This window comes from Phyllopteryx taeniolatus, chromosome 8 (assembly GCF_024500385.1).
Source record: "Phyllopteryx taeniolatus isolate TA_2022b chromosome 8, UOR_Ptae_1.2, whole genome shotgun sequence".
Lineage (NCBI taxonomy): Eukaryota > Metazoa > Chordata > Actinopteri > Syngnathiformes > Syngnathidae > Phyllopteryx > Phyllopteryx taeniolatus.
In genome coordinates, this window is record NC_084509.1 from 10,311,961 (window position 1) to 10,326,498 (window position 14,538).

Here is a 14,538-nt window from a genome sequence, read left to right on the forward strand (position 1 = left end):
ATCCTCACGCGGGTCGCGGGCGTGTTGGAACCTATCCCAGTTATCCTCGGGCGAGAGGTGGGGTACACCCTGAACTGGTCACCAGCCAATCGCAGGGCACATATAAACAAACGACCATTCACACTCACATTCACAGCTACAGGCAATTTAGAGTCTTCAATTAACCTACCATGCATGTTTTTTGGGATGTGGGAGGAAACCGGAGCACTCGGAGAAAATCTACCCGAGGCACGGGGAGAACATGCAAACTCCACAGAGGTAGGATTTGAACCCAGGTCCTCAGAACTGTGTGGCGGATGCGCTAACCAGTCGCCCACCGTGCCGGACTTGATACCAGTACAACGAAATACAGTGAATTATAATGAAATATAATGAAAACCTGTGATGATGATTTACATCTCTGAAGGAAGCAGGACGGTTGGGATCCTGCAAAACCGGCTGAATACACCAAAGTCCAGAGTCCAATTGATGCTAATCCAAGACAGAGAGCCGTGTCTGCAGCTCAAGAAACATTTTCCAAGCCACCTTCACATAAAAATGGAGTGCTCACCTGAATAAGGGGGAAATAAGGCTGTGAAGGTGACTCCGCTGGTTATCTACTATTGAAGTGGCTTTTTGTGGTTTCACTAATTATTACTGCATTTTTTTTCAAAGCCAGAAAAGAAGTGTAATGTTTTTTGTTGTTGTTTTTTTTGCACTGTATTTCATGAAAACGCATTGTACTTCACTTAAAATGTTTTATACGATTTTGCTGTACAGTGATAATTTTTTTACACTTTTTAAAAGTAAAAAAATCCACGAAATGAATGCAAGGAAAGGGAAACTTTTTTGTATTGTAATTATTGAATTGAAAAAAATATATATATTTGTTTTAATTTACTTCAAGTTATAATTTGGGGGTACTTGAGAAAAAAAATCCAGCTATGATAATTGTTGTTTCTGAGCAATTTAGTAATTATGATCAATAAAGTACTTTCTCTTTCTCGCCTGATAAACTTTGCATGAATTCGTCACTGAGTTTTAACCAATTATTAATAGATGGAAAAATCAATCATAAAAACACTTAAAGGTTGTTAGAGTTAAATGACTTATATAACATCGAGGAGTACGCCAATTTATTTTATATATGACTGATTGAATTTGCTATTGAAGGTCATGAAAATTCATTTAGATCACACGTGTCAAACTCAAGGCCCGGGGGCCACATCCGGCCCGCCAAATCAATTGATGTGGCCCGCGAAAGCAAATCAAGCGCGTCGACTTCAGGATTTTTACTAAAATAACAACATTGCAAATCGTCTTCACTTTTAAAAATGTTGATTACAAACATTTTTGTTCCCAATTCCCATTTCAAAATAAACTGAATTAACAACTTTCTACTGGCTTCTGATTTAAAATATAGTTATTCATGGATTTTTGGGGGTATATGTATTCATATCAGGCAATTGTACATTTACTGTCTATATATTCGAAGTCATGACGGCCCTCCGAAGGAAACCATATCTACGATGTGGCCCGCAGCAAAAATGAGTTTGACACTGCCGATTTAGATCAAACAATTTAATGACACGTATTTGTACCGATGATTCCCTCTGCTTACTTGGATCAATATCGCGCACAACAACGTGGATTAATCAAAGCTACGTTCAAGACTTACTGTTTGCTAGTAATATCTGTCTGTCTCTTTCACACCGTGCAGGGAAAGCGTCTCCCTGCATATCTGTCTGCTGATGCCGAGGAAGGCGAGGTGTCCGACGACGACAGCGCCGACGAAATTGAGGACGACTTCAAGCTCAAGAACAGCAATGTGAGACATTGCTGACATTAAGATGCTCTTAATTTATGCTACTTTTGAATGGAACAAATTCAAAACCTTCCAAAAATCGTATGACTAAGTTTTCCTAAGAAAAAAAAATGGCAGAAATCTTGTTATACTTCAGCTCAGTGAGCATCTAATGGATGAACTCCCCAAGTGTGCTTTGCTTTTTTTTTTTTGGTGATGTCACCACAACAGTGTGAGTGATGTTAGTGGAAAACTGTGATGATAACTGTACAAGCGGAAATTTGACCTACTGCGACATGTTGCTCATTGTATGAGGAAAATTGTTTATTTAAAATTATTTTTAGAACACAAGCTGTTTGGAGAGAGGCATTAATTGGGAAATCAGTAGGCTAATGAGACATGTGATAACTGATAATCCAGACAAAAAGAGTAATTGGGAATGTTAAGATAAAAGAAAAATCTATATTTGAATCCAATATTTATCCAACATCAATAGCCAAGCACGGTTATCATTTCAGTAGCAAGGCATCCTTGCAGAAAACAAGAAAGGTTTTGTTGCTGTAGCTGCATGCTTTGAATGGGAAAATCTAGTGCCATCTGGTGGGAAAAAAATGAAAATTAAAAATCAAAAGCCAGTACAGAGAACTCCCATTTCTCAAGGGGGATACACTGCAGACACACACGCAATAGGTGAAAGTCTGTGATAAAGCGAGAGCATAGAGAGAGAAGTAAATTTTAATAAAATTATTTTGTTGTAGTTTTACCCCTCTCACATGGTTTAAACACATTTAAACTTATGAAAACACCCTTAAACTTACCAAAACATCTTTTAAATACATCATGAATGTATTTGAACACAAAAAAAAACAAAATAAAATACAAATAAAATGTATAGAACATTCATTCATTCATTTTCCGTACCGCTTATCCTCACGCGGGTCGCAAGCATGCTGGAGCCTATCGCAGCTATCTTCGGGCGAGAGGCGGGGTACACCCTGAACTGGTCGCCAGCCAATCGCGGGGCACTGTACAGAACATACTGTACTTATTGTAGCGTGTTGTGTATGTTGTGCCAGGTGGGATGGAGTATCTGCGTGGGTCTGTGATCTGTGGTCAACAGCAGCTTTTGGGTTATTGTGTTCTAAGTGTGAATGTGTTTGACTGGCATTCAATTAACAGCTGAAAAGGGCATTGGCAAATGTGGCTCTCCTTTCCCACTTGACTAAGTGTAAAAACCTTTAAAATAAAGATCGTTTAAAAAACGTAATATAGCCGAGACGGGAATGATGAACCGTGATATAGCGGGGGATAAATGTAGTTTGAATTGTAAACTTAACATAAAATTAGTTTGAAGTAGTAGCATTAGGGCGGCACGGTGGCCGACTGGTTAGAGCATCAGCCTCACAGTTCTGAGGACCCGGGTTCAATCCCCGTCCCCGCCTGTGTGGAGTTTGCATGTTCTCCCCGTGCCTGCGTGGGTTTTCTCCGGGCACTCCGGTTTCCTCCCACATCCCAAAAACATGCATGAATTGGAGACTCTAAATTGCCCGTAGGCATGACTGTGAGTGTGAATGGTTGTTAGTTTCTATGTGCCCTGCGATTGGCTGGCAACCAGTTCAGGGTGTACCCCGCCTCCTGCCCGATGACAGCTGGGATAGGCTCCAGCACGCCCGCGACCCTAGTGAGGAGAAGCGGCTCAGAAAATGGATGGATGGATAGTAGCATTAGTTTATGTTTGGATGAATGTGTTTTCACTGTTTTTCGGGGATGGCACCCGGAACAGTTTTGCCATTTTAGGCTAATCTAAGGAACAGAAATGACAATTCAAAATTTTTTGAAAATGACTATCTTCTAGACAATGTTACCAACAGTATATTCCTTAAAAAAAAAAATAATAATAATGTCACAAAATGTCCCTTGGTTCTCTTAAGGTTTAATAAAGGAGATAGTGTGCACGCGTGAGGGAAATGCAAATGTCATGTCAAAACGTCTCATCATTGCGCCTATTTTCTGTTAATAAAATCTTTCTCTACAGTCCGTCTGTATCTCACGATACCCTGGTGTATTCTCGTTATTATTATGACATAAAGCAGGACAGCGCTCCAATCACTTGTCACATGGTTCCCTTGTGTGACTAAATACGGCAGCCGTCTCCCATATTTAGCTGGAGGCGCGTGGGCTGCAGATGCCACTTTGGATGAGCAAAGCCCTTTTTAAATGGACGGTAGCAGGTTTCTACTGAAAAATAGAGCGCTCGTTAAAACCGCAACCAGATGAACATCTTTGGCCGTAGACAAAAATTTAATGCTAGCGGCCTGGAATGCGTGATAATTGTCTCCTTCCTTCCTTCCCGTGCAACAAAACTGTGTTTTAAATTGCTTCTGAGTGCACTGTTGGGCAAGCGCATTAATGAATTTGGGTGATTCCGATAAGTATTGAGGATGTCCTATAAGGAGAGTTTCTAGGGGAGTTAGTTGAGTCAGGGGCACACACACACACACACACACACACACACACACACACACACTTATAAAATACCTTCTTAGCTTACCTTTGAAACATATATTTGCTCCCTGGACCATCTCATTTGGTCAAACTTTCTTTTCTCTGTCCCGTGTGTGTGAGACTGAGAGCACTGTGCATGCAAGCACGGCTTTTACTGCTTGCTGATTGGCTGTTACCCGTGCAGTGGCTGTGCAAGGGTAACCAGTCAGGTGGTGCTGTGGGCGGGACAATACTGGAGAGAGAAATCAGAGACAGAGAAGCTCAGTGCGGCTGCATCAGAGCCAAAATAACCCAGTTTTAAATTATCGGTCGTCGGATTAAAAGAAGGCCGATGCCGGCCCCTATAATCGTCCCGGTCGATAAACGTTCTATCACTAATTTTACTACTGTAAAATTCCGTATGTTTCTGCGGCTAAAAAATGAAGAGTAGAGAGTCTGTTGTTGAAATGCACAAGTGGAGTCAATGAATAGGGCTATCATTGCCAACAACCTCTCAAATATCACACTTTTTCTTTTATTTTCACCCGTTTCCTCTCTTTATTATAATACAACAGAGATACATTGGCAGTCCACTTCTTCCGTGAAATTCGCACCATGTTATTTGTAGTTCAAAGACAAATAATAATGTATATGTAGCACGTCAAAATATTTTTTGTTGAAAAGAACACCTGGGTTTGCAGTTTTTCTGTTGCGTGTTGGTATGTGCGCTAAAGTCAATTGTCAGGTGTGCTGGTGTGTGTCGCCTACTGTAATTTGTTCACGATTGTCCAGTTCAGTCGTGTTAAGACGTGTCGCTCGGTGTGCGGCGGGCCTTAAAAGCAAACTACTGCATTTGAGAGTTAATCGACAGCACCTCTGCTGGTCCCAGCCTACTATTTTATTTTCATTATTTTTTATTTCAACTATTTCAGGCAATCTTTTTCCTTGCAGGGGAACGGTCACCATCACCAAGTTGAGTCTCACATCAGGAAGAAGCTGGACTCTCTCCTGAAGGAGTCTCGTATCGGCGACAAGGAAGACACCGACAGCTTCAGCATCAGAGCCCTGCTGAGGGCCACGCACCAGGGCCTTCAGAAGAACCTCTGCCAGGTACAGTGTGGAAAACCACTACTGACGCTTGGCAAGAAGAGAAGGATGATGGAGGAGGGAAAGTAGGTCATCAGTGGGAAGGAGGCTCCAACAAGCACATATGGACACAATGCATGGGCGATGTGTCATGTAACACGTCAAAACGCTCCAAAGTGTTGAGAAACTAAGTCTTCAGTGGCGTTACTTAATATTTCATTTCCTCACTTTGCTTCTTGTGCTATTTTTAGGAGCCTGTGTTTCCCGTTTGAACATAAAGAGTGGGCTTTTCTTTACTTCCGTCTTCAACGGCATCTCCAACACTTGCTTTCTCACTCTTACCAATTGGCAAAAACAATTGATTTCCTCTTTGTAGGCGTATTTAATAAACAGTTTTTCACAAGCACAAACATCAATGTCAAGGTAAAAGGTTAATTAATCAATTATGCCAAATCGCCCAAAATACATTTTTCAACAATTTGTATCAAGTTATTTCCAAATTTGGTAGATATATAGTAGTTAAATAGCTGCTCAGGTGCTTTTGTGGTGGTGGTGATTGACTTTTACCTTCAGGAGATTTACCAGGTCAAAGTTAAACAGTAACAAGGTCAAAAGTCAATTAGCAACAAACCACATCAAGTTAGATGTGCTTAGTTAAAGTAGCTCCAACTACCAGAGACAAATTACTTGTGTGTTTTTAACTTACGGTACATGGCCAATACAGATGATTCTAATTCTTATACAATACATGAAATTAAAGACTTCAATAAGGGCTTCCCAAATGTGTAATTATTATATCAATAGGCCCTCATTCGATGATGTAATGAGAAAGGAACAAAAAAAAATGTTTTGATGGAAAATGGCACACAACACAAAACCAATTGAAATTCAGCTGATTAATTTTTGATGTCAATTGACTGTGGCCAAAGTAAAAAAAAAAATCTATTCTCAACAAACCACATCAAGTCATATATCACCTTTGACCGAGCTCTTCTTCCTCCCGCTGTGTGTTGCAGAGCTCCAGGGGTGTTCTGAAGAAATCCCAAAGCCGATCCTTCATCACCACGCTCAAACAGAAGGTGGGCTTCATAGAAGGACTTATTGTGTTTTGATTGATTTGCGTGGCTTCTCAAAGGACTCCTTAGGCAGAAGTCAGCTTCAGACTAGCTGCGAATGAAACAACTCATCCGTATCCCTTTATCCGCTGGCCTTATATGTAATTTCTGCTCTATACACACACACACACACATTCAGTGCAATAATTTTTGACGTGATGCACACTATGAATAAATTATGTCATTTTATTTTGTGTTTGTATGATGCATTTATTTAATGTATTAATCTATTTTTCCATCCATCCATCCATCCATTTTCTGCACCGCTTATCCTCACCAATGTGCCACTTCATTTTATTTTAGGACCCATTTACTTTCACTTAATTTAAATGTATGTATTTATTTGAATATATTATTATTTATTTTATTTTATTTATCACTCTAGTAGCCATACTTAGTTTTATTGTTGGGCACACTGATTATTATTTTGGATTATATTATTAAGCATTCAGGATCCACAGCACTTTAAAAAAAAAATACAAAATTTAAATACCATATTACCATCATCTTTTGTACCCTAGGTTTCATACTTCTCTGTTTACCAACTCAGATCTTTAGATTTTTTTGTTCTAAAAATGCCACACACGATGCATCATCCGCATCTTCCCACGCATGTTCATGTGTGTGCGTGCATGCATCGGCGCGTGGAATGTGCTGGCGACATGCCTCCACCAAGTCGTATTTGTTGTGAACTTTTTTCAACTGCACTCTTCAGCTCTCACACACTGCCAGTTATTACATCAACCACTTACCTGCTATATTGTGTGTGATACGTGTGAAGTATGCGTGTAGGAAATACATTGACCAGACATATTGCGAGTTGTTTTGTGTTGTTGTTGGGGTATATTGCGGTAACATCCGAGTGTGTGCTTGTGTGCGTGGGTTGTCCAGAGGCACTCCAAGTCGCGACTGACGTGCCAAAGTGTGGAAAAGGAGGAGGACGAGCAGGACACATCCACACGGGACGCCGGAGGACAGTTTAACAGGTGAACTTGCTGGAAATCACATAACGTGATCACTGCTGCTGTTAATCCTTACATACTGTTTGGATCAAATTTGACCGGTTTTGACATTTGACAGCAATACAAATACCATAAATGTCATCCCTTCTCCTGAAATTTGTTGACTTTCCTAAAATGACCAAAATATACAAACATAAAAATATCATAAAATTTCATCCTTTTTTTTTTTTTTTTTTTACAGGTGCTACAAAAGGTGTACACAGTTCACTAAAATTGATTTGAGTTTGACCAGTATGTGTTAAATGAGTGAAAATGGTGGTCATGGTGGGACTCTTGAAACTGGAAATTGTACATACCATAAACATTGGCAACAGTGTTCAAGAGGGACCTTGTACAGTCCTGAGAGCTGTCTGTGTTTCCACCACATTTGCATAGGTTACCGCGGAAACATGCCAATGGGTACAAAGTTCATGTGAAGTCACGAGTCACTGCTTTTCAATTCCGAGTCCATTTGCAAGTCTTTTAACATATTGTCAAGTCGAGTCAAAAGTCATCCAAGTTATGACTCGAGTCCAAGTCATGTGACTCCAGTCCACGTCTTTGTGTAATACTATATATATATAGATAGAAAACATAAAATATTGTCTATTTGACTTGACTCTACGCAAATGCGTCATGTTCTGAGTCCAGCTGTGTGTTCTGCTTGCAGCTTCTGTGTGTCTGCGCGCCTGGTTACATATTCATGTTGTGCATCTTCTGTCACAACGATTGTGTATTGTGCACGTGTGTTCATGTGTGTTACTCATGCAGCTCACCTCACGCTGTCTTTTTATTAAGCTTCTGCTTGTCTTTGATGCTCTTTCCCGGCTTTTGCAAACTGCCTTGCTGATGGATATTCAGTCTTTTACAATCACCCTCAATGTGTGTTTGAGTGTGTATGCGAGTGAATGTGTGTGTGTGTGTGTGTGTGTGTGTATGTGTATGTGAAAAAGTGACTTCATACATAGAAGTAGAAAAATGACCACATCTAAATAAAATGAATGAAGCAAAATTTAAGAAAAATACAGTGAGCCTATTAACTTGTGTAGCACAATTCAGGAAATCGGTTGGCGGAAAGATTAGAATTTTTAAAAAACATTTACAATAATTGTTACGATGCTTTAAAAAATTAATTGTACATGTTGAATTCTAAAAAAGAAAAAACAATTAAGTGATTATAACCTATATTATTTAATTTTTAAAAATCTGTTTCGGCAAATAAGAAAACAAAAAAGGTACTAACACTTGATTGAGTGTTTTTAAAATTAGAAATTGAACTGTACTAGTTAAATAAAACAGATTAATGAAAAAAATATTTTAAATCTAAAAAAGACAAAAATGACTAATTTTAGAAAGGAAATACAAAACTATAAGGGAAATCATACAAAATATTAGACAAAAATACACAAACATTATTTTAAAATGTAAAACATTATAACCCCCCGCCCCCACAAACATTGTAATAAATACAAAAATATTAGACAAATAATTAAAATATATAATTTAAAATAATAAACAAATAGAAAATAAATAGAAAATATACTAATAAACAATGTAAAAATATTAGAGGGAAAAAAAGGAAAATTTTGACAAAAACACATTGCAAATATTACAAAAATATGTAATGAAAAATACACCAATATTAGAAGAAATATAATTATTCAGCAAACTATACAAACGTGTAAGGGGAAAAAAGGTAAAAGAATAAAAATGTCGCAGAAAAATAATTAATGATAGTAAAATAATGAAAAAAAAGATACAATGAAAACATTTGTTTTCTGGTTGCCTTCCGCTGTGTTTCATAGCACCATTTACTGTTTCATCCCTAATGACTACTGTGTTACAATTTGTATTTTAATCTATAAAAGTCTGAAATAATCATTACTTGGCCGTCTCTGCTTTGACTCTATTCTCCGGCTGTTGTTGTAGGGGAGGAAGGAAGAGGAAGACGATGAAGCTGAGTCGAGATCTGTCAAACCTGGTGGTGTTCACCAACTCTGTGGCCTCGCAGGAGTGTCTCAATGAAGGTGCGACGAAAGCACTGGCCAGCTCAAATATAATAGATTGCAATTTGAAATTCCTTTTTTTTTTTTTTTTTTTTTCCTAAACACACCTTTTCCGCATCTGTTTTCAAGGTACGCCCGGCGACGTCCTGTCATTCAGCGAGACACGAGCCCAGTCGCTCGTCAATCACCGAGCCGAACACTTCCTGGCTTTCAATCAGAGGCAGCTGTCGCGGATTTATCCCTCGGCGTACCGTATCGACTCGTCCAATTTCAATCCCCAGCTCTACTGGAATATTGGCTGTCAGCTGGGTAAACTCATTTTCTGCATTTCTGTGTGCTTGGTGGCAATGAATTCATTATTATTATTTTTTTAGATTAGAGGTTGTAAAAAAAAAAAAAAAAGGTGACAATGAAATATGTACACGCCACATGTGGCACGCTGGCCCGTTACTGAGAATGTATTTTTGAGGTCAGCATCTCTAATCAAGTTTATGTTTTTTATGGGTTTATTCGAGACTAATCTCATCCTAGGATACCTTGCTTGTGCACTGGGGAACAGAAAAGGGGGCTTCAATTGTCCAAATTATCTTGAATTCAAATTCAGGGGTAACTAAGAGGTTTCATCCAACCCTCCATTGGTTAATCGATTGAGTAAAGACCCTGTAAATTTTGTGATTTTTTTTTTCTTTTTCTAAATACATTAAATAGGTTTGAAGATAAGTGCTGAAAAGTGCAAAGACTGACGACAAGTTACAGTACTATTGAATTGTTGAGATATAGTGTGAAACTTTTTTTCATCACCTCAGTTGTACGGATTTTTGGGGGCGAGTTAAAAACAAGCCAAAGCGCGCACTTGAGCTTGGGTGTACATTCTGGCTAAGAGTCGGCCATCCCCCACTGTATAAGTACTGAGCGCTGTCATTTTATCAGAAGCTATCTGTCACAATTGCGCATTACTTAATAATAACTTGGCCCATTTCTCCCACTACAGTGTGCAGTTAGCCATTAAGCTATGCCTACAACACACCAAAAAAAAAATCTTCCTTGAAGTGTTATGCCATGCGCGGCGCCCGGAGCGAGGCGATGGCGAGTGGGACGGCTCCACTGCGAATTGGCCAGCAATTAGTAGCTACAAGCTAGCTAACGAGCTTGAGAACTTGCTAGAACGGCGGAGGGGTCGGTCAATACGTCAGCTCAGTGTTGTTGTGTGTCTTTTTTTGTTGTTGTCACTTTACAGAGTTTTAAGGGGTGTGTCCAGATACTTTGGTCCATAAATTGTATTTGAGCCCCTGAGAATTGGAGTGCACCACATACATTCGCACATCCTTTGGGGAGCTGTTTGGCCAGCGTGGGGTGACGGCTACGGGTCATCATTGCCCTGTGACCGTCTCGCCTCACCCCCACCACTGTCTCCAGTTTTAATGCACTACACCCTACCACACACGATTACGGCACAGGGATAATGGTTGCCAATTGGGGAACCGGTAACCTTAGGAATAGGGTGGCTGGTGGGTATTCACATTTGTCTTGGCTCGGCTCTTGGGGCCTGCGACCCCCTCCCCTTCGGTTGTTGGGCCACGGAGAGATGGGGGTCCGCCCTCATTCAACTTTCACTTACTGTATACTAACATGCACTAGCACCAAAGCTAAAGCACTACTTACTTTCCGAGTCGTCTGAACCTCACTTTCTGGGATGTTGTTATGGGAGGTGAGCCCAGTTTCGTGGGTGCAGAAAAGGGAGTTGGCACATTGTTGCACTGATGAATCAGGAAAAGTGCTGAGTGCAATAAAAGACTGCCCCCTGTGTATGAAAATTGCAATTCAACTTTGATTTTTAGACCATCTGAAAGATATGCATTTTCTTTCTTCATTTCTGCACTTAATTAAAAAGAAAAATAACAAAAATTGAGTGGACGACTGGTTAGAGCGTCTGCCTCACAGTTCTGAGTTACCGGGGTTCAATACCCGGCCCCGCCTGCGTGGAGTTTGTATGTTCTCCCTGTGCCTGCGTGGGTTTTCTCCGGGCACTCCGGTTTCCTCCCACATCCCAAAAACATGCGTGGTAGGTTGATTGAAGACTCTAAATTGCCCGTAGGTTTGAATGGTTGTTTGTTTATATGTACCCTGCGATTGGCTGGCAACCACTTCAGGGTGTACCCCGCCTCCTGCCCGAAGATAGCTGGGATAGGCTCCAGCACTCCCGTGACCCTGGTGAGGAGATGCGGCTCCGACAATGGATGGATGGATGGAGTTAGCCCACAGTCCTCAGGCATTCAATTGTGATTTGTGATTGTCATGCATTCCGGCTGCTAGAAAGCCAGCCAATCCCAGTGCAGTTAGATCGCACAGGAAGGTGCGACTTTATTAGAAACACAAGTGATGGAGAGATGAGTAAAACATGCCAACTGAGCAAACTTTCCTTTATTGATCTCTAAATCCTTCTTTACACTCATTACACTTTTGAGTACAAAAGCAAACAAGCGCCTGCTTACCTCAACAGACTCAATGAATGACTAACATTTCATGGAAGACATTTCATCAGCTCAAATATACTGAGAGGGATCATTACATATTACATATTTCAGTGTTTGCCTTTCAGTGGCGCTGAACTACCAGACGGAAGGCCGAATGATGCAGCTCAACAGGGCAAAGTTCATGGTGAACGGAGGCAGCGGATACGCCCTCAAGCCCCCGCCCATGTGTAAAGGTACTGCAACACAGTACAGTTGAACCTCTACATTAACCATTTGTTGTCTTATTTAAAGATATGCTATAATTCAATAAATTACATAATGTGCATCCTTTTTTTTTTTTTATCACGTCAATGACAAACCGATCGTGATCGTGATCGATTAGATCTCTGATTGGATGATCGAGGATGCGGCGGTAGAACCTCCGCTTCCGTACGCAACAGCTCTCCACATTACGCCACGGAGCCGACAATTAGTTTTCAGCTTACAGCAATGCATTATTCACGGAGGCATGAGAGCAGCACGAGAAGAAGCACAACATACTGTAGAGCCTTCTGTTCATGCCAAGACCGTTCGCAAATCGAAAAGTGTACGTACTGTAAATTAAGCAATTTTTTTTACGAAACCTGTACATATTTAAATTATTAAATATATTTTTAAAATATTTTACATTTGTTATTTTTAATACTGCGACACAACTATTTCGAGAAATGGACATAATGATACTGCATTTCACATTTGAAATTACGTTATTTTGGAATATTTTTATATTCTTTTATATTCATTTTAGATGTGGAAGATAATAAGAAATGTGTAAAATATTTATATTACAGTATTTATATATATTTTGGTAGTATTTTCATATTTAATATTAATATATATTTATTATTTGTAGTATTTAGCTTTCTTATATTTTTATCTTCATTTTAGGTAAGTATTCTAAGTTTGTTTTTCCACATTTTGGGGATGTCTTTATTTGAAGAATAACTGACGTTATACCTCAGTTGCTTCAAGATGCGATTAATGACCGAATTTTTTAATGATCAATGAACTGATTATTATGCCCATCCCAAGCTTGCAGACATACACATTGCTAACTATCATTTACTTGTTTTGACTGTGCTTGTGAAAATGGAGTGGAATCTCTGCAACACTGTTTAAATGTCATTAAGAGGATTAAATGTCTGATTTACAGTGGGATCTCGCAGTTAATGTTGCATTGAATCTTCACTTGACAACAAAGGAGAGGGGTGGTTAACCTTAGATGACTGGTTCACGATGCTGCATTTACTGCCTTTTAACTTTTCCTACATCATCGTAGTTTATTCTTTCGTGTGTGTGCGCACACTTTCTGTATTGAAATCCAAGGGAACAAACTAAGCAACCACATACAGTGTTTTAATACTATTGAGTGATGGCACTCCCATCAGACCTTTGATGTTTTGCATCCCCTGCAGGCACCTTCAATCCATTTAGTGATGACCCACTTCCTGCGTGCCCCAAGAAGCAGCTCGTTCTTAAGGTCATTAGCGGACAGCATTTGCCCAAACCGCCGGATTCCATGCTGGGGGACCGCGGAGAGGTACTCAAAAAATTGAATAAATTAGACACGGTTTTATATAATTTTCCTACCAGAAATCAATGAATTTGAAGACAAATCTAAACGAAAGCATATTTATTTTTAACTATGTCAGATATTAGAAATGCTAGTTGTTGTTGGAAACAATGTGAAAGATATGGAAACAAAAAGCAACGGAATGTCATACACATTCGCAAGACACTTCATTAGGTACACCTCCACAGTCTGATAGATCTGATACAAGAGCTATAAAAAAAATGCGGGGATGAATTTAATGTGAATTATAATATTTGATTTCAGAAAACTGTGTAATGTGTTTTTTATTGTTATTGAATTTAATTTCTTTGTTTTTATTCAAAATAATGTTTTCATATCCTTTATTATTCTGTTTTTATTACTTTTTTATATTTAATTTTCATTTTATTAATTGTAATATAGCGGCACGGTGAACGACTGGTTAGCACGTCAGCCTCACAGTTCTGAGGACCCGGGTTCAAATCGGGCCTCGCCTGTCTGGAGTTTGCATGTTCTCCCCGTGCCTGCGTGGGTTTTCTCCGGGTACTCTGGTTTTCTCCCACATTCCAAAAACATGTGTGGTAGGTTAATTGACAACTCTAAATTGCCCGTAGGTGTGAATGTGAGTGTGAATGGTTGTTTATATATGCCATGCGATTGGCTGGCGACCAGTTCAGGATGTACCACCGCCCGAAGACAGCTGGGATGGGCTCCAGCAGGCCCGCAACCCTAGTGAAGATAAGTGGGTATGGAAAATGGATGGAATGGATAGTTGTAATCTTATTAGTTTTTTTTGTTTTTTTTATATTTTCATTTTTTATATTTTTGTCGGAAATTTTGGCCAGAACTTTGTCAAAAAATTATTGAATTTACAATATTTAATGGAGACATTTTATGTCATTTTAAGGTTTATTTTTACATTTTATATTATGTTTACATTAGATTTTTTGTTTTATGAATCCATATTTATGAATATATTTTTATAGTTTTAAATATTT

The 14,538-nt window shown here is 39.3% G+C and overlaps 1 protein-coding gene across 3 annotated transcripts in view; it reads left to right on the top strand.

Annotated features, from left to right (window-relative positions):
* The window catches only part of plch1 (phospholipase C, eta 1), an 83,386-nt gene that overhangs the window by 56,539 nt on the left and 12,309 nt on the right, over positions 1-14,538 (top strand). For all 3 annotated transcript variants that reach the window (XM_061780947.1, XM_061780945.1, XM_061780946.1), the window contains 8 exons: positions 1,700-1,807; positions 5,219-5,377; positions 6,370-6,432; positions 7,360-7,454; positions 9,399-9,496; positions 9,605-9,784; positions 12,075-12,182; positions 13,404-13,528. In XM_061780947.1, the coding sequence (XP_061636931.1) occupies positions 1,700-1,807; positions 5,219-5,377; positions 6,370-6,432; positions 7,360-7,454; positions 9,399-9,496; positions 9,605-9,784; positions 12,075-12,182; positions 13,404-13,528 (936 nt within the window). The remainder of the gene's footprint in view (positions 1-1,699; positions 1,808-5,218; positions 5,378-6,369; positions 6,433-7,359; positions 7,455-9,398; positions 9,497-9,604; positions 9,785-12,074; positions 12,183-13,403; positions 13,529-14,538) is intronic.